General features: G+C 33.0%; 2 protein-coding genes across 2 annotated transcripts in view; one reads left to right on the top strand and one right to left on the bottom strand.

The window, feature by feature from the left end:
• Positions 1-21,500, bottom strand: part of Stk31 (serine/threonine kinase 31) — a 95,998-nt gene that overhangs the window by 34,714 nt on the left and 39,784 nt on the right. Inside the window, exons 11-17 of the mRNA XM_076853852.1 lie at positions 16,270-16,392; positions 8,223-8,402; positions 7,585-7,701; positions 5,984-6,103; positions 4,513-4,644; positions 1,829-1,930; positions 413-493 (exon numbers count right to left, since the gene is read on the bottom strand). Coding sequence (XP_076709967.1) covers positions 413-493; positions 1,829-1,930; positions 4,513-4,644; positions 5,984-6,103; positions 7,585-7,701; positions 8,223-8,402; positions 16,270-16,392 — 855 coding nt within the window. The remainder of the gene's footprint in view (positions 1-412; positions 494-1,828; positions 1,931-4,512; positions 4,645-5,983; positions 6,104-7,584; positions 7,702-8,222; positions 8,403-16,269; positions 16,393-21,500) is intronic.
• LOC143405146 (mitochondrial import inner membrane translocase subunit Tim9-like) lies at positions 12,266-12,497 on the top strand. The gene is made up of 2 exons (XM_076863507.1): positions 12,266-12,369; positions 12,452-12,497. The coding sequence occupies exons 1-2, from the start codon at positions 12,266-12,268 to the stop codon at positions 12,495-12,497; spliced, it is 150 nt and encodes a 49-aa protein (XP_076719622.1).

The raw sequence follows: 21,500 nt of genomic DNA, 5'->3' as shown, positions 1-21,500 counted from the left end.
AACCTTCTTCTCTCAAATTTTTTCCCCAACCTGCTCTAACTTGAAAATCACATTAGGTTTAAATTCCTCGTGACTAACAATATCCTGTTTTTATATAACTCTCAAAACTGCAGTTAAAATTTTGTTTTATCATTTCAAAAAAAAAAAACACAAACAAGTGCCATACCATCTTCTGAATGAGAATGAAGAGAAAATAGAGAAAAAGATGTAAATGAACATAAAAATTCAGATCTGCACTGTGCAACTACTTAAGACAGTCTTGAGAAAAGGTGCTAATAATATTTTAAAATGTTCATCAGAAAACATTTTTATAGAAAAGATATTATAAATTTAACACTGATATACAGTCTGAACATTATCACTTTTCTACACTCTCTGCAGAGTAGCAATTCTCAGGGGAAACAAAGCTTACCATGTATTTAAGTAATCCTATTTCAGGATAAAGCAGAGGCAGTTCAGGGAACCATTTCTGTGCCAAGCTATTCAGCTTCTCCTAAGTTAAAAATATAATTTTTTATTGTAGATCAATACATATTTAATTGTTATGTGTTCCTTTTCAGGATAATACAGTACATCAGCATCAGTCTTTTTACATATCTAATAAGATATATGATCCTAATTTTGATTTCTATTTTTCAGAAATACCAAGCAAAAACCAAGTGATACCTTGAATCAAAATTACCACCTTACAAATAGAAGAAAAACTTAATTACCAATTTTATGCCTTGTATACTTATATAAGCCTGAGGTCAAAGTTCATACTCACTTCCAAACTAAAATGAAAATGTATAATACTATATCAACTTGAATAATAAACTGTCATTATTTCCTAAAATATTAAGAACACTTTAGTATTTTAAAATAATGCATGTCTCATTTAGAAGGAAAAAAATTATAAAAGCCTGAGATAAAAAATAAATACATATCTCTGCATCACTTACTCTGAAGCAAATGTGAAAACTAAAGATCCTTACAAAAGGAAAATCATGTCACATGCTTAAGAAAAACTTCTAAACTTTTTAAGATTCATAAGGTGTTACATATAGTCAGATGAGTTTGGTAATTAAAGCATGACACTTAAAATGTCTATTATTTTATAGTACTTTTTTATTTTCATAGCACTGTAAATTGACTTCTTCTCTATAATATGCCTCAGACATAAAGTACAATATTTTTTCCTTTTTAAAGAGAAAAGACACTGATGAATTCTTCTAAGGTAACAGTAATTAGGGGTAGAATGAATGACTTTTCTCAAAAAAACAGGTAGTTCCATGTTACATTCACCAAAAATAAATAATGTTGTTCTATTAATATTTACATTGAAACATTATGCTAAAGTGATGTTCATATAGGTTTATTTAAAGAAATTCTTATGATTTATGTTAAACAAAAAAAGATGCCTCTGTTTGTGTGTGTGTGTACTGTAATCTCAATTCTGAAAACAAACAGAAAAAAAAAGGGTAAAAGGAAGTCAAAAGTTAATTGTGACTACTAACTAAGCTACCACTAGGTGAGAAAGTTATAAGTAATGTCTTTTCCTTTCTTATAATTTCCACATTGGTATGGTCATGAATTATTCTTTCATAAATTAATTTCACTGGGGGTATAGCCCAGTGATAAAGAGCTTGCCAGAATGTGTGAGGCCCTGAGTTTCGTCCACAGCACTGTCAAAAGAAAAAAAGAAAGAAATTTCTAAATTCATATAAACATTTTTATGCCAAGATAATACCTCTGGCCTTGTGATTACAGTCCAGTTTATAGAATGAGTATTTTAATTCAATTTATAGAGCAAAATCTGATTTAAAATTTCAAAGAATCAAAGACTTACATATTCCTCCCTTTCATGATAAATTTCCTGAAAGACACTGTTGCGCAACTGAGTAATTTCTTGTTTTATTTTTTCAATCTCTGATCCATCATGGTCATCAGACTTTAATCAGAAAGAAAAAATGGTTTTACAGGCTCATTAAGCAGACTAAAATCAAGTCTTCCCATAAAATTAGTTCAACTTCTATGTAAATCATTCTGTATGATATCTGTGCATCCTTCAGTACCTACCATCATAATACTTGTTAAAGTAAACTTAGGTCAGTTTATTCTAACACTGATTTTTTTCCAAAACCTACAGGAAGAAACTATAAACAATAAAGATAAAAATCAATTACAGAGATTTTTTTGGTCTTTTAATTTGCTGTAGATTTTCTCACAGATCAAGATGACTGGGGCTAAGGTTGTGCCTCAGTGGCAGAGCACTTGCCTAGCATGTATGAGGCACTGGGTTCGATTCTAAGGACTGCATATAAATAAATAATAAAACAAAGATCCATCAACAACTAAAAAAATATTTTTTTTAAAAAAAGATGACAAACTGCAGTCATAAAGTAAACGTGTTCAAACAGCAACCAAAATTGAATTACCTGGAAGTGTTTTTTACATAAGACTTGGTTAAAAATACAACATACCAAACTGTAAAAAACAATAGTCAATGTGTGAATAATCTACTACAGGAAAAATTATTCAGAACTCACAAACACTCTGTAAGACCCTAATGAAGTTTTAATTAAAAAGCCAACTTAAAAGATATATATGCTTTTAGGACTGGGGTGGTGGCTCAATGGTAGAGTGCTCGCCTAGCATGCATGAGGCACTGGGTTCAATCCTCAACACCACATAAAAACAACCTAATGTATCCACCCAAAACTAAAAGATACATAAATAAATAAATATTTTTTAAAAGATATATATGCTTTGGGCTGGAGTTGTGGCTTAATATTAGAGCGCTTGTCTAACATGCATGAGGCACTGGATTCAATCCCAGCACCACATAAAAATAAATAAATAAATGAATGAATAAAACAAATAAATAAAGGTAGTGTGTGTCGGGATTTTTAGCCCCGTCTCCTCCTGAACAGCGGGAAAAGCACGCCCTGACCAAGACCAAGACAAGAAAGGTAAAGGTCTACTAGCCGCCCACACCCAGCACCCAGCCCTCTCTCCTGGGAGGACAATCAAACGTGCCAGGGAGAGAGAATAGTCAAAGCAGGATCTCATTTAATAAGGAAGTACACACAGCTTATATACTGCACAGGAGCCAATCAGAATAAAGGTCAGAGGGATGGAGTAAGTTCACGTGCACACCCATGCCATAGTCTGTAAGGGAAGGCACTAGCTATCCAGAGAGTGGAAGAGTCCGGGACCTATCCTGGATGTGGTCCGCCTCCTCCGTCACCGCCCACAGCCCCGCCTCCTGGCTAATCACCAGGAGCCGTCCCAGCCGCATGTGTGGCCTTAAGACCAGGAAGCAGGCAGCCATACCCTACAAGTGTGTCCATCTACAACTAAAAAATATTGTTTAAAAAGATATATGTGCTTTAAAATTATATATTTTTCTCCAAATGTTGAAAAATTAGATTGAAAAGGCCTACCTTCCCCACAGTCCAAAATAGGATAAAGCTGGAAAACTCTTAAACTGTGAAATTAGATCTAGAATAATTACCACTCCACTCCCAACTAAGTGTTCAGAAGATGAAAAGAGATAATCAAGTTTGATTAATTCATAATAGATTCCTTCTGTAAAAATATTAAATCCTCAAAGAGAATACAGAGAATTGCCAGTCTAATCACAATGTTTCAAGCCTAAAGAGGTTAGTTGAGATTGAATACCCTAATCCCTCCATCTGTTTTCATATGAAAACAACTTAAAATACTTGCAAGAAATATTATATGACTCTGTCTCAAAAGAAATAATTTGAAAGGGCTGGGGATGGAGATATGAAAAATTGTGCTCTATATGTGTAATATGAATTATAATGCATTCTGCTGTCATTTATAACAAATAAGAATAAAATTTTTTAAAATTTTTTTTAAAAAGGGGGGGAAAGCATGGGGGTGGGTCTGGTGATGTAGCCCAGTGGTAAAGCACCCCTGAGTTCAATACCCAGGATCAAAAAAGAAAGCAAAGAAAAAGAAAGAAGTATTAAGTATTATGTCCAGTCATTTAAAAAAATGAGTAAACAAAAGATACTATGATCTCAAAAATATACCTTTGGGGAAGTACCCTATTTATCACCTGTATGAAGTAGATTTTATACTACAACAGACAGTCTTAACAGTTCAAAGCAAAAAAGTCTTAAAAATTACTTCAAAATGTTCATATTACTGAACACCAAGGAAGCCATGTAAAATGTTTTTAAAGAACATTTAAGAGGTAGAAATGTGATATGGTTGAGTGATAGAGCACGTGTCCAACATGCTGGGATTCAATCCCCAGCATGGCAAAAAAAAAAAAGAATATAAAAACATTTACTTAAATAGGAGAATGTTTACACTGTTAATATAGTCTCAATTATTTATACACTCAGAAAAAAAATCTAAAGTATATAAAACAAAACATAAATGTAATAGCTCTCTTATTTTTAAAAAAAAGTATATTTATGTACAACTTTTATGAATAAAGCTCTAGTAAAATGAGGTACAAACAGAGTTCAGTTAGAAGCAATTGTTTTTCCTTACTTCTTCCAAATTATTCTTTTCAACCAACTTCCATCTTAGTCGAGCTTTTAAGCCTTTCAGTGTCTTCTTAATGGACAGCAAGTGATCCACACTGGGGCTCTTATTTAAACATTCAATAATCTGTTTTTTAAACTAAGAGAAAGAATTACCATATTTTCAAATACAACAGACAGTAATATTAACTGAACAGTTACTTACTGACCATTTATTATTTCTCCAAGATCTGACAACAACTGAAATACTCTGAAAATTCTGTAATTTTCAACAAGACAATTCTACCAATTTCCTAATTATCCACACTTCAAGAAATCTCAGTTTCAGCACTAAAAGTGACAAAGTCAAAAGTAATACTTCAACTAAGACATACAATAAGACATACATTGCTAATACGGATGCAAACTGGAATGTCTAGTGAGGCTGTAAATTGAAATAATCTTTCTCAAAGTGGTTTGACTATATGTACCAAGTTTTAATAATTTTCATTCATTATAATGTGGGAATTAAAATTTTAGGAATCTGAGAGATTATAAAAATATGGGCCAGGCATGATAGTGCACACCTGTAATCCCAGTGGCTCAGGAGGTTGAGTTCCAGGAGGATTGCAAGTTCAAAGTCAGTCTCTGCAACTTAGTGAGGCTCTAAGCAACTTAGTGAGACCCTATCTCAAAATAAAAAATAAAAAGGGCTGAGAATGTGGCTCAGTGCTTAAGCATCCGTGGATTCAATCCCTGATACCAAAACAAAAAACAAACCAAAAAAAAGTGTGTTGTTTTGTTTTTTGTGTTTTTTTAAGGCAGGAGAAAAAGTTACCTTAATGTCCAACATATATGATGAAAGGTTAGATAACATTATACTTCTATATAGGAATGATGATTTATTTACTCAAAATGACAGCACAAAAGAATCATTATAATAAGCATTCTGGTTGTATTTTCTCTCCATTCAAAAAGGAAATAATATGAATCTTTCTCAAAGGACAAAAGAATTATAATTATGTTTTCAAATACATAAGAAAATCAAAGATATTAGGCTTAATAAAAAAATGTATTTAGTCAGACACAGAGGCACACACCTGCAATCTCAGCTACTTGAGAGTCTTAGGCAGGAGGATAGCAAATTTGAGTCCAGCCTGGGAAACTTAGTAAGAACATATCAAAATAAAAATAAAAAGGGCTAAAGATGTAGCTCAGTGGTACAGCAGCCCTGGGATCAATCCCCAGCTATTAAAAAAATACACACATACATATGTATGTGCATAAATCCATATATATGCATATATTTATATCAATAAAAATCATCATTCCCACTTTATAGTGAATTCAATTATATACCTTATAACTACAGCTATAGTTTTCCCAGCAATAATAATTTACTGACCCAATGAGAATTAAACTACTACAGAAAAATTTAAATGTTAAAAAAAATCCAAAGCATCAATTTGGAAGAACATTAAGACAAAACGAAATCCAACCTCAGCACTGTTCCTGTACTTGGATTGTACTGTGGCAATGAGCCTTTCCTCTGAACGAATTTTCTGTAGTACTTGACTGTAAGTATTTAGAATGATCTCCTTATCTGCATCACCTTGTTCCTAAATAAAATCACATGTGGAATCACACATGAGAATAGCCAAAAATAGTTAAAATCTTCAATAATAATAAATAAAGTTCAAAATTACACCTTAAAGTTAGTATATTTATTTCAAATTACTTCTCAGGAACAACTTTTTTCTATATAGAACCTTGATATTAAAGACATTTAATGGAAAATTTTGTCCCTATTACTCTATATATTATCCCCGAAGCTGTCTGGAATACAATGCTAAAGAAAATCAGGAATACTAACCTGCTAAATAAACAAACAAACAATATAAAAAACTTCAACACTCATTGTAGAAATCATCTATTAACATCCACTTATATCATACCTGACAACACCAACCAAACCTATTTAACAAAAGGAAAATCCAGTTGTTCATAGAGTAAAAAAGAAAGAAGTAAAATGAAAAGCATAATCACTAAGACTTCGGAAAGCAACTTGAACAACTAGTGAGCATCCTAATGAGAAATGTTAAGATTAAAAAATACTCTTCTGGAATCAATATAAAAGCAGTAGAAGATGGGAAATAATTGAAATCAGAACCCGAATCAATGAAATTGAAACAAAAAGAATTTTTTAAAAAATCAACAAAATAGTTTGCTTGAAAACAAATAAAATTGATAAACCCTTAGCCAAGCTAACGAAGAAAAAGATAAAAAAAAGTCACTCTCATTATTAATTATTTTAGTAATTTACTAAAATTCTTAATTAAAAAAGGAAATATCATGGATTGTGGTTGTGGCTCAGTGGTAGAGCACTTGTCTAGCATGTGTGAGGCACTGGGTTCAGTCCTCAGCATCACATAAAAATAAATAAAATTTGATACAGGAATACATATTATACACAATAAAAAAAGGAACACTAATTAATCTGTGTGTCTACTTCCAAAGCTCTCCCAAATTTTTAGTTGTTTTTAGTTGAAGTCACTATATATAATAAACACAAGAATCAAATGATATAGAAAGCTGATCCACTCAGATGAAGAGAGATTTCCTTGAATTAAATATTAGCTTTTAAAGTGTGAAATGTTCTATTAAAGTGAAAATACCACCTACAGAAGAATGATTTTGCACTATATACAGATTACAACTTCAAGTGTTACTCTTTCAAACAGGACTGTAAGAGGAAAGATCAGATCAGTCTTAATACTTCCTAGTTAGCAAAAGAAACCATCTTAATAGTTAATACTTTCTGGGCTGGGGATGTGGCTCAGGTGGTAGCGTGCTCGCCTGGCATGTGTGCGGCTCGGGTTCGATCTTCAGCACCACATACAAACAAAGATGTTGTGTCCGCCAAAAACTAAAAAATAAATATTAAAAATTCTCTCTCTCTCTCTCTCTCACCTCTTTAAAAAAAAGTAATTAAAAGTAATTTTAAAAAGTAAAAAAAAAGTAATTAATAGTTAATACTTTCTAACTAACAAGAGAAAACACTGCTTCAAAGAAAGCAATAATAAAGAATATCAATACTCACAATCAGAGATATTTCCAGCTCTTTACAGACACATGACTCAGTCTTCTCTAGGATTTCATCAATATTACCAAGTGTGTCTTCAGAAATCAGTGATTCTTCCAAAGACAGATCAAAAACCTCATTTGCAAAAAAATAAAAAATAAATAAACTCAATTAATTCAGTTAGGATTCATTTTACCTTTATACCTGAAAAAAGCATTAGGAATGCCCTGTGTGATATAGGGGAAATAAGATTACAGAGGAAAAAAGAAAAGACTTACCCTCATAAAACACATGTACCAGAAAAAACAAGTTACATGCTTGTAGCATACCTAAAGAAAATTAGTGTTTAAGATAGGTGAGAGGACAATGCAGAGGAAAAGTAAGAGCAAAAGCAAAACCTAAATGATGTTTGTTGGGTTTTTTTTGTTGTTGTTGTTGGGGTTTTGTTGTTGTTGTTTTGTTTGTTTGTTTTGACAATAATGAAAGGAGCAGTCTGACTAAAAGCTGATAAAGAACCTTGATCCTCAGGTAGCAAATTTAAACCTGACAGGATGAGTAGACAATGTTAGCTTTTAAACAAAGGATATGATTAATGTATATGGAGTCCCCCCCCACCCCATTTTATGCCACAAATGGCACTGAAGAGTTTTCTTTACCTTTAGAGTGCTCTGGAACCATGCTACAAGATGTTGCAGAGAAGCCTCAGTTTCACTCCTCACATTGGTGAATTCCTGTCTTTTATCACACTTCCACTCATAAAATTTTTTAAGTATTTCTTCAGAATTTGTTCCTTCTTTGGCCTGTCCATACACTGCTTCTAAAGAGGTTGATAAATCCTACGAAGAGAAATATTTCTGTTTATTAAAGATTATTTTCAGGCATAGAAGTGCACACCTGTAATTCTATTGACTCAGGAGGTGGGGACAGCAGGATCACAAGTTCAAGCCCAGCCTCAGTAACTTAGCAAGACCTTGTCTCAAAAAAATATATATGTACAGGCCCAGAAACTTAGCTCAATGGTAAAGCATCCCTGAGTTTAATCCCAAGAACCAGAAAAAAAATATATTAAAACTTATTAACTTCAAGTTAGGATTCAAGCACTGTATTGAACATAGGAGATGAAAAAACAGTATTTGAATCCCCATTCTTAAGAAGTTTATAAATAAGACTTATCAGATGAAAACACAGAACTATCTAAAAGGTGATTTTTGGACTATTTTTGAAGTAAAAGTTATATTAAGTCAATTCATTCAAACAGCAAGTTTTATATTCTTAGGTTTTTTTATTGGTTGTTCAAAACATTACAAAGCTCTTGACATATCATATTTCATACATTTGATTCAAGTGGGTATTCTTAGGTTTTTAACAAATTAGAAATTAGCCTCTATTTCCTGACTTTAAATAAGAGTAACAAATGTTTGTCCTGACATGGTGTTCCCAGGATATTGCTGGACAAAAATATATTATACACCGAAATATACAAATAATTCCAATTAAGTAAAAACATTAAGCATATATATGTACTTGAAAGCATTTTTAAAAGACTGGGGGGAAAGGAATTTTTTTTAAAAAGGGATTTCACCAAAATAGAAAAGAAACAAACGAGAAGGGGATCAAGAGGGAATAAGGACAGGAAGGCCTAGGGAAGTAATGGGAAACAAAATCCACTAAATTATGCTATGTACACATATGAACATACCCCAGTGATACCACTTATATACATATATTTTATAATGCACTAATTAAAATAATAATAGGAGGGAAACAGAACAAGCAGATGAGGGAAGGAGAAAGGAGAAGGAAAGGTAAGATGCTGGGAGATGTATCAAATTATGTCATGTGCATGTACAAATATGGCATAATGAATCAATTATTTATAATTAAAATGTACCAATAAAAAAATAAAAAGTAAAGAAAAAATATAGAATGGAAGAGACAAGGTAGGTACCCAACACAATCTGCTGGCTCTCTCAAGGAATCAAACCCTAGAAATGGTACAGAGACAAGAGAAAAGCTTAATAGTTTCCAAAAAAAAACTTATCACAAAACTCTTTGAGAAATCCTCAAAAGACAATGGGTGGTGCTTACCACTAAATGAATAGTTCTTGCAAGTATAAGAAGATCTATATACCACAGCAAAAAATAACTTGTGGGAAAACAGAACTTCCTTCATGTACCCTACTCTCTCTCTCTCTTTCCTTAGGCAGAAAAATAGCAGCACCAGCAAGAGGCAATGAGGTTATACCACATAAGGACACAGATTAGGCAAAAACTGATAACCAGGAGAGCAAGGTTGGCAAGCCCCTGAGCATTCTCTTTCCTTCCCATTTCTCCTAAATACATGGGAGCATTTATGTCCAAGTGGTAGCCCCCAACAGAGGCTGAGGTAAAGGAACTGGGAGAGATATAGAACACAATTTTTCATATGTATAATAAGAATTGTGATGCATTCCACTGTCATGTATTTAAAAAATAAAAGCAATTAAAAAAGAAAAAAATAAAATTAAATGAATTGGGAAAAAAAAAAGGAACTGCTGATTAAGACCATCTAGAAGAGAAGCAGATAGGCAATAGCTACACCCTAACTACAACACCAGAAGTTCTACACCACAAAAAACAACCCCATTCTATTCCCTGAAGGCTTCAGAAATCTTTAAAAATTATAGTATAGAATGTCACTCTTACTCTGCCTCTCTATCATGTTATCCCATACCTACACAACATACATAGCTAAGGCAGTTCTAGTCTCAAGGAAATATGGAATCTTAAAGACAGGTAAAAGGGAAGATGAAATGTGTGAAATACACAAGTTCTTGAAGAGAAGTATAACAAAATAAGCCACCTTATAAAAGATTCCCAGATAATAAGAACTCAAAATAAGCATAACAAATAACAAAAGAAAGAGTATTGGAAATACAACCTGGTACTTATAAATAATAACCAACTAAAGATAATAGGTATGAATGGAACCAATTTAAAATAAAAAACACAATGGACTAGAAAAATGACAGAAGACATACAGTTAGAGAACCTACTGGTGAGACAGATGGTTAAATCAAGGATACCTCCAAAAAGCCCCTAAAAGGGATAAAAAGAAAAAACTGCATTAACAGTTACAATATGCAGAGGATAAAAGAAGTAAGTATCCATGTAACAGAAGATCTGGGATGAAAGAAAAATTCACGAGGTGGGGTAGCAGCTGTAGCAGTTTCTTAAATATATATCAAATATTTCCTAGAATTAAAGAAAGATAAGAATTCAAAACTGAACTGACCTGAATTATATCAAAACTTAAACATGTTATAGTGTAATTTAGTAACAGTCAAGAGAAAATTTTAAAGCTTTCAGAGGGACAAAAAGTCAAAGAACTGATAAATTACAAAACTCAGATAACAATAGATTATCATTATCAAAGTTCCATAGAGAAAAATGGCCTTTGGATCTAATAATATAGCCAGTTAAATAATTATTTATATGAGAGACAGAAACATGATATCTTTAACATTTAATACCTCATAAAGTCAACTACACAAAAATGTCTCTGAAAGCACAGGGAAAATATTCTAATATCTTGAAAAAGTCCAGACACCAAATAACACCTAAGAAATAATGAGAAAGTAACTTCAAATTTTATTTGATTGAACTATCAAACACAGTATTCATAACTTGTGGCTATAATCTTAATCAACAATATTGGTTGTTTTGCTGGTTGCTTTAGGGAATGAGACAGAAAGGGGGACACCAAAGACAGGGGAGATCTTAAGTATTAGGGATAGAAGTGAGACAAAAAGGGAAAAAGAAATCATGATAAAGATACAAAAATAAGATCATGGAAATAAGTTCTAAACAAACAGTAATTAGATATGTAAGTCAACTAAGTTACCAATCAAAAGATAAATTTCTAAGTTGAAGTCTTTTAAGAATTGATCATGAGTGCATTAGCTAAGAGGTAGTTCAAAAACTGGATACAAAGAAAAAAAGAAAAAATATATAAAGTAATTATTAACCAAAAATAAAAGTGGGATGGGAATTTTAAAAGGAAACAGGATTTTATACCAAAATGTGATAAGTGAAAAAATAAGATTACATAGTGGTTAAAAAGTTTAAAATATAATTGTGAACATATTAATGTCCAGTGTGTTTGTGCGTGTGTGTGTATCCCTCTAGTTCCTTCAGGTGTTCAAAATACATACATACCAAAAAGTAAGTAAGGATTAAAGCTTAAGATGATATACAGTTATGCATTATTTAACATTTTCAGTCAGTAAAATCACATATACAACAGTGGTTCTATATGACCACAATTGAACTGAAAAATTTATATCACCTAGTGATGCCATAGTTATCATGATGCATTATTGACATGTTAGTGGTGATATTGGTGTAAACAAACCTACTGCTCTGACAGTTGTATAAAAGTATATAACACATAAAAATTATGTATAGTACATATTTGAAAATTATAATGAAAGATTGTTACTACTTAATGTATTTAATAGTCTAAGGAACCTTTTTTGTTATTTTAAGAGTATACTACTTCTACTTATTAAAAAAAGTTAACTCTTGATTTTTATTTTAAAGGCAGCACATCTCCCTACAAGATTAAGATATTGGATAAAATTCAAGGGACTCATTTTCGACTGAAGCACTCCTGACCTGACTGGTGATTATCAAACATACCAAGAGAATATGGCTGCAAATGCCAGAATCTGATCAGACAAAACAGTTTAGGGAATTCCTTGGAACATACAATAAACTTACAGAAACCTGCTTTTTGGACTGTCTAAAAGACTTTACAACAAGTAAAACCTGAAGAGATCACCTGTTCAGAACATTGCTTACAGAAATATTTAAAAATGACACAAAGAATATTCATGAGATTTCAACAATATCATATGCAGCAGAATGAAGCCCTGGCAGCCAAAGCTTGACTCCTTGGTCAACCACGATAGAGAGAAATCCTGATGGATGGATTTTCAATGAAAGATTGCCAACAGCTGTTGCACTAGAAATGAGGATTTGTATGACGGAATCCCCTGTTAAACCACCTGTCATGACTCTTTGGCAGTGGAAACCAATGAAGAAACAACATCACTGTTCACCAAGAATAATTAAAATAAAAGATCTTATTGTTCAGAGAAAATACTAAGATACATTTGTTGAGGCCTTAAGATTCTGCAGCTTAGTCACACTTGATTAGAAAAATAAACCACTGTTTCTTCCATTGTGACTATTAATTTTAAAGCAAAATATGTGTCCAATCATGTATGAGATAGAAAAATTTTTATTCTAAAAGTGAAATAAATGGAAATATCACTAAAAAAAATTAACTCTTAAACAGTCTCAGGAAGGTACCTTTAGGAGGTACTCCAGAAGAAAGCATTTCATCAGAGGAAATGACAGTTCTGAGTGTCTGAAAGACATTCCAGTAAGACAACATGTGGAGGCAGAAGACAGAAATATTGATTATTAAGCCCCTGCAAAGGCCTAAGCTACTGTGTTTGTGTCTATTTTTAACAAAAAAGAAAATAAAGTTTAAAAAGTAAAAATAAATAAAAATTTGAATAACAGAAAAAGTTGATAGATTGAGGGTACAGAGAAAAATATTTTTTACAGCTGTACAATGTATTTGTATTTTAAACTATTACTACATGAGTCAAACAGTTGAAAAATAAAGTAAGTTAAGGTTAATTTCTCATTAAACTAAAAAATTATTTTTATTAGTGTCACCTAAGCATAGTGTTCATAAAGTCTACAGTAATGTAAAATAATGTCCCAAGGCTTCACACTCACTCACCACTCACTTAGCAACTCACCCAGGGCAACTTACAATCCTGCAAGCCCATGGTAAATGCCTTATAAAGTTGCACCGTTTTAATCTTTTAAACCATATTTTTCCTATACCTTTTCAATGTTCACACTCACAAATACTTAGCACTGTGTTACAAACGCCTACAGTATTCAGTACAGAAAAAATGTACTTATTTGTAGCCTAAAAGAAATAAGCTCTACCACTTATAGGTATTCATTAATAGGCTATATTACCAGGTTTATGTAAGTATACTCTGTGATGTTTGCACAACAATGGAACTGCCTAACAATGCATTTCTGAGAATGTATTCCCTTTATTAAGTGATAAATGACTGTGTATATCTAGAACTGCACCCCAAGAAAACCTAGAATATACTTTTTTAACTCATAAGGAACAATTATGAAAAACCAACCACGTATTTTATGCCACAAAAAAATTAATAAATGCACTGGAAGTTAGAAATCATGAACTTTAATTTTTTTGACTAACTTTCATTATAGAAATGTGTTTCTTAAGTACTTGAAAAATATAAACAAACTATTTCTTAGCAAAATGAACCAAAGTTTAAAGAATATTCTGGTGACATAGGTAAATAAAGAGACAAGGCAGGCAAAAAAAAGTCTTTTAATTCAGGTTAAGCATCTCTTCTCCAAAATGCTTGAAGTGTTTCAGATTTTAGACTATCTCCAAATACATAATGAGGTATCTTAGGGATGTGTTTTCCAAGTCAAAACACCAAATTCATTTATGTTTCATATACATCATATACACATACCCTAAAGGTTACTTTTAAGTAATTTTTGCATGAAAAAATTTGCATACATTGAACCATTAGAAAGCAAAAGTGTCCATTCATGTTAAAACTACTAGAGAAACTAGGGACATAAGGAATTTACCTCAACATCATACAGGTTATATATGACAAAACAAAAGCCATAATCATATTGAATGGGGAAAAATTGAAAGCATTTACTCTAAAATAGAAACTAGACAAAAACGGCCACACTCATCACTTCCATTCAATATAGTACTTGAAATTTTAGCCACAGCAATTATACAGGAGAATAAGATACAAAAAGGGAAGGAAGGAGTCAATGTATGGCTGTTAACAGATGATGATTCTATACTTAAATTTAAAAAAAAAAAAACTCCACTAGAAGACTTTTTGAGCTGATATACAAATTCAGCAAAGTAGCAGGAATACAAGATCAACATACAAAAATCAATGGCTTTTCCATACACCAATAACAAATCCCCTAAAAAAACATGAGAATAATTTCATTCATGATTACCTTAAAAAATAAAATATTTAAGAATAAATCTAGCCAAAGAGGTGAAGACCTCTGCAATGAACATTACAGAACACTGAAAAAGAAATAGAAGACACTAGAACATGGAAAGACCTTCCATGTTTGTGAATGGACAGAATTAATATCATTAATATGGCCATATTACCAAAAGCAATCTACAGGTTCAGTGCAATCTCCATCAAAATACCAATGACATTCTTTTATGGTAAACTAGGGGATAAAAAGATCTAAAATTCATAAGGAAAAATAAAAGACCCAGAATAGTCAAAGGAAATCTGAGCAAAAGGAACAATGCTGGAGGCATTGCAACTTCAAATTATATATACTACAGAGCTATGATAAAAAAAAAAAAATAGGTTGATGTTGGCATAAGAACACATACCAAGACCAATGAATAGATGACAGAGACAAAGCCACACAAATATAGTCATCTGATTTTTTTACAAAGATGTCAAAAACATGATAGAAGAAATGTAAACTTTGTAACAAACAGTGCTGTGAAAACTAGATATCCATATATAGAAGAATGATGTGTGTTTTCTGCTTTGTTTTGTTGGCAATACTAGGGATTGAATTCAGAATCTTGAACACGCTATATGCAAGCACTCTACCACTGAGCTACATCCCCAGCTCTACATACAGAAGAATGAAACTGGATTCTTCTCTCTCACCCTGCATAAAAGTAAACTCAAAAGTGGATCAAAATCTAAGAAATTACAACAGAAACCTTGCAACTACCAGAAGAAAATACAGGGTCACCACACCAACATATAGGCATGACTTCCTCAAAGCTCAGGAAATAGTACCAAGAATAAATAAATGGAATGGCATCAAATTGAATTGCTTCCGCACATCAAAGAAAGCAAAGTATAGAGCCTACAGAATGGGAGAAAATCTTTGCCAGTTACTCTTTAACAGGGGATTATATACAAAGAACTCAAAAAACTGAACACCAAAAAGTAAAAATAACCACCCAATCAATAAGTTGGCAAATGAACTAAACAGACACTTCCCTGGAAAAATACAAATGCTCAAAATATACGAAAAAAATGTTCAACATCTTTAGCAATTAAGGAAATGCAGGGCTGAGGTTATGGCTCAGTGGTAGAAGGCTTGCCTAGCATGTGTGAGACAATGGGTTGGATTCTCAGGACTGCATATAAATAAATAAATAACAATTAAGGTCCTCAACAACTAAAAAAATTTTTTTAATTAAGGAAATGCAAATCAAAACTGTGCCAAGATTTCATCTCACCACAGTTAGAATGGCAATCATCAAGCACATCCTAGCAACAATATTTTCATACCACAATATTTTCATTCTGTTGTTGGCATTTTTCATTCCTGTAAGGGCCGTCTCATCAGCTGTAAGCAGGCCTGGGTTCAATCCCTAGTACCGGGAGGAGGAGGGTGTGGGGGGTACACACAACAACTTAAACTGGAATTCAGCAAAAAAAAAAAAAAAAAAAAAGCTGCGCAGCTGTCAGTACTTTCTAAAATCTCAAGGTAAATACTAATTTCACCTCTCTCACTGAGTAAATTTATAATTTAACATATATTTAATATATTTTTAATTCCAACCTTCAATGTTTTTAAGCGTTTATTAAGCGGTAATTCATCCACTTCCAGAATAAAAACTTCTACTGCCATATATAGCTTCTGTTGTACTTCATTTCTTTTGGCAATCAAAACATTCCCTTCATTCTGGAGGAAGGAAAAGAAAAACCACCATTAATATATCGGATGTTTTTCACGTATTTACCTACATGAAAAAAAAAGTAATTTCTAAAATTTAACATTACTTTCACCAAGCATAGTAGCATTTAAGACAAATACTTTTCTCCTTATCACCAAAGAGACAAAGAATATCTCTTCCCTTAATAAAAACACTTAAATTCAACAATCTTTCCCTGAGAATCTTTATTTTTTATTATGTCTGCAATGAAAGTTGTTAATAAAATTATACAAATTCCTATTAATTACACACTACCTTTCTTTTACTCCCATCCCATCCTCAATTCTTTCATCTAGTCATCTTTCAAGATTTAGTTAAACTTCACTGGAACAAAGCCTCCAATTTGCCCAAGAGGTCATTTGTAAATTATGTATGTAAAAGATAACCAAGAGGGGCCTGAGGCTGTGGCTCAGCGGTAGAGCGCTCACCTAGCAAGTGTGAGACTCTGGGTTCGAGATTCTCAGCACCACATAAAAATAAAAACAAATAAAAATAAAGGCATTGTGTCCAACTACAACTAAAAAATTTTTTAAAAAAGATAACCAAGAACCCTATGCATTATCTCTATTGTAGTACTTACCATTTTATATTGAAACTATTAGTACACCCATCTAATACCAAAAGAGAAAAAATATGTCCTAAATATAAATATACATACATACATACATACATACATACATATATCCAAATTACACATAATGGCTATATATAGCCATTATCTATAATAATATCTGGAACATATACTTAAAAGCTTGAATTTCTGAATATTTTTTCTTACATAAGCTCAGACTATTTTATACTATAAACAAAAAGAAAACAACTTCAAGTAAAACTTCATCAAAAAATAAAATAGAAAACAAGGAATTAGGCAGTACATACATAAATAAAAGTAACAGTTCTAAGACCAAGTTAAATACAAGATGGTTAACTTTGAGTGCAATTTTTATTACATATTTATTCAGTAATCTACTCTTCAGTTTACAAAATGAACCTTAAGTCCTGAAACATCAAGAGTAGTAGGAATAATTAATTGCTTAAAAAAAAAGCCACATTTGCACTACTAGAACATTATGTCTGAAAGTCAAATTAATCTTCTTTCCTCTCTGTCCTGAATTACTTTCCCATGCCCAAACCACAAAAACAAAATAAGACCATAAAAGCATGTCTTTTTCATCTTACTATATGAAATTCATTAAGATGTATTTGAAAACTGACCTTGTGGTTTAAATGGAAAGAAAATGACTTTTCAGTCACACAAGCCTGGGTTCAAAATTCCATATCAACATTTAGAACTACACAATTTTGACCAATTTCCTTAACTCTGGTGAAACTGTTTCCTCATTTATGTAATAGTAACAAAAATGACCATTTTAAAAATCAATATGAGGTGCTCATCTAGCATGCATGAGGCACAGTTCAATCCTCAGCACCACAGAAAAATAAAATATTGTGGCCACCTACAACTAAAAAATAAATATTTAAAAAAAGAAAAGTTAGTGTGAAAGGGAAAATACTGGGTAATAATGATGGCCAAATTATATTGTTATATTGTATGCATGTACAAATATGTAACAACAAATCCCACCATTATATATAATTTATGATGCATGAATACAATATTTTTAAAAATTAAGGTATGGAGGTTTATAAAATACCTACAACATTGCCTATATTTTACAGAGATTGAAAAATTACTGATTTTGATATTTTTATTTCCATAGTAATAAATGACCCATTACCCAAATCCAATCCTTTCTCCAAACTAAACATTCCTGGCATTTCCAGAGGCCTAGTTATCCTGTTCACACTTTTTATTTAGAGCCAATTGGGTTGCCAATTGGTCAACCTAGGTATAAATAATGAGTAAGATGTTCAGAGTAGGCCCAGCCAGACCGGAGCAGGAAGCCGCGACAGCCGCCCAGCCAGACCGGAGCAGGAAGCCGCGACAGTGGCCCAGCCAGACCGGAGCAGGAAGCCGCGACAGCGGCCCAGCCAGACCGGAGCAGGAAGCCGCGACAGCCGCCCAGCCAGACCGGAGCAGGAAGCCGCGACAGCCGCCCAGCCAGACAGGAGCAGGAAGGCGCCAGCCGCTCAGCCAGACCGGAGGAGGAAGTCCGGTCCCGCCCCGAGCGCTAGTCTCCAGGAAGCCCATCAACCCTTAAAACCCATCAAAGTGGGTGTGGCTACCAGCACAGTTGCGGCTGATCCAGGTACCCGGTTTCCAACTCCCCCACCCTTAGCTGCGATAACTCAAAATATTTCCCACAAGCTTTTGGAGAATGTAGCTATCAACACAAAACAACAACTGTAGAGGCACCTGGTTTCTACCTCAGAGACTAGAGTAGGGAAGATACAGGTGGAAGCTCATTTCCCTTCACACTGGCTATACCCACCACCCTGAATACAGAGGCTCAAACTAGGAATAGACAACGCCACCTACTGGAAGCAAGGAAAACAGTGTTCTGAGAGACCTTTTTTTTTTTCCTCCTCTCTTTCTCTTTTCTTCTCTCTCTTCCACAACTTCAGCATATGTGAAACCAAGAACTGAGCATGAACAACTGAATTACCAAAGTAATATAATATAGAGGAATTGCATATACCCCACCTCCCCCCCATTTTTTTTTCTGTATTTCTATCTTACTTCGCTTTCCCTTCTCTTATTTCTCTTTTCTTCCTTGTTATTTCTTTTCTTTTCTTTTTTTTTTTAATTCATATTCTCTCTATACCACTTTCAATCTCCTAACTTTTGCTATCTATACATAGGGTAACTATCTAAATAGGAGGTTGAGTCTATACATTTTTCCATAAATTACCAGTCGAGTGGTTAGAGTTCTCCAAAGGTGCTAAGTTAGTTTAACCTCATTCCCTCACTCCTTTCTCTTTAAGTATAACATCCTTCGTCTGAAATTAAGTTTTCTATATGCCACCAGATATGGTACGCCTTTTATGAAACTAAGGAATATATTCTTAAGTAATAATTAAATCCAATATCTATAGTCTTAGAATCTAACTATAAATGTATTAATAATGAAAACTTGTCCTTAGATAATGTACTGTTGATATTGGGATCTGTTAACATTGTCTTTCTCCGAAAAAGAGGGATATTGGAGCTATTCAAGAACAATACAAATATATAAGGGGAAAAACATTTGCTCAACAGTTTCACAAAGCTAGAAAGAATCATGAGCAGTATGAAAAGACAAGGAAAGAAAGAACCACAAACAATACAGGTCAATTCAACATTAGATGAGGTAATATCTGCAGCTGATGGAATGTCAGACAAAGAGTTCAGAATATACATGCTTCAGATGATCTGGAGTCTCAAGGAAGACATTATTCATCAAATTCAGACAATGAAAAATCACTTTGACAATGAATTACATAAACAAATCCAAGAAGCAAAAGATCAACTCTATAGGGAGATAGAGGATATAAAAAACAAACAAACAGAAATCCTGGAAATGCAGGAAACAATAAACCAAATTAAAAACTCAAATGAGAGTATTACCAGCAGAGTAGAACACTTGGAAGATAGAACTTCAGACAACGAAGACAAAGTTTTTCAACTTGAAAAGAACATAGACAGCTCAGCGAGAATGTTAAGAAATCATGAGCAGAACATCCAAGAATTATGGGATAACATCAAGAAACCAAACCTAAGAGTTATTGGGATACAAGAGGGTACAGAGGTCCAAACCAAGGGAATGAGTAATCTATTCAATGAAATAATACTAGAAAACTTCCCAGACTTAAAGAATGAAAAAGAAATCCAAATACTAGAAGCCTACAGGACACCGAATATACAAAATCATAAGAGATCCACACCAAGACATATAATAATGAAGATGCCCAACATACAGAATAAGGAGAGAATCTTAAAAGCCACAAGAGAGAGGAAGCAGATTACATTTAAGGGTAAACCAATCAGGATAACTGCTGATCTTTCAACACAGACCCTGAAAGCTAGAAGATCCTGGAACAACATATTTCAAACGCTGAAAGAAACAGGCTTCCAACCAAGAATCATGTATCCAGCGAAATTAAGCTTCAGGATTGAAGATGAAATAAAAATCTTCCACGATAAGCAAAAGTTAAAAGAATTTGCAGCTAGAAAACCAGCTCTTCAAAACATCCTTGGCAAAACATTACAGGAAGAGGAAATGAAAAATAACAATGAAAACCAACAACGGGAGGTAGTACAATAAAGGAAAAACTAAGCATACAGGAAAAACTAATCATGTTAAGTATCATACATAACCAAATATGGCTGGAAATACAAACCATATCTCAATAGTAACCCTAAATGTTAATGGCTTAAATGCACCAATCAAAAGACATAGGCTAGTAGAATGGATTAAAAAAAAAGATCCAACAATATGCTGCCTACAGGAGACTCATCTGATAGGAAAAGACATACACAGACTGAAGGTGAAAGGTTGGGAAAAATCATATCACTCATACGGACCCCGGAAGCAAGCAGGGGTGTCCATACTTGTATCAAATAAAATAGACTTCAAGCCAAAGTTAATCAAAAGGGATAAACAAGGACAATACATACTGCTCAAGGGAACCATACACCAACAAGACTTGACGATCATTAATATATATGCCCCAAACAATGGTGCAGCTACGTTCATCAAACAAACTCTTCTCAAGTTCAAGAGTCTAATAGACCACAACACAATAATCATGGGAGATTTTAATACACCTCTCTCACCAATGGACAGATCTTCCAAACAAAAATTGAATAAAGAAACCATAGAGCTCAATAATACAATAAATAACTTAGACTTAATTGATATATACAGAATATACCACCCAACATCAAGCGGATACACTTTCTTCTCAGCAGCACATGGATCCTTCTCAAAAATAGACCATATATTATGTCACAGGGCAAAGCTTAGCAATTACAAAGGAGTTGAGATACTACCATGCATTTTATCTGATCATAATGGAATGAAATTGGAAATCAATAATAAAACGAGAAAGGAAAAACCCTACATCACATGGAGATTAAACAATATGCTACTGAATGAACAAAGGGTTACAGAAGACATCAAAGAGGAAATTTAAA

Source organism: Callospermophilus lateralis, chromosome 1 (genome assembly GCF_048772815.1).
Source record: "Callospermophilus lateralis isolate mCalLat2 chromosome 1, mCalLat2.hap1, whole genome shotgun sequence".
Lineage (NCBI taxonomy): Eukaryota > Metazoa > Chordata > Mammalia > Rodentia > Sciuridae > Callospermophilus > Callospermophilus lateralis.
This window is presented reverse-complemented; position numbering and strand designations above follow the sequence as displayed.

Excerpts from the sequence above, each read along its gene's own strand:
- LOC143405146 (XM_076863507.1), top strand. The coding sequence starts at position 12,266 with ATGCCAGAATCTGATCAGACAAAACAGTTTAGGGAATTCCTTGGAACA. Across the intron at positions 12,370-12,451 it reads CTAAAAGACTTTACAACAAG|ACAATATCATATGCAGCAGA; the intron begins TAAAACCTGAAG and ends CATGAGATTTCA.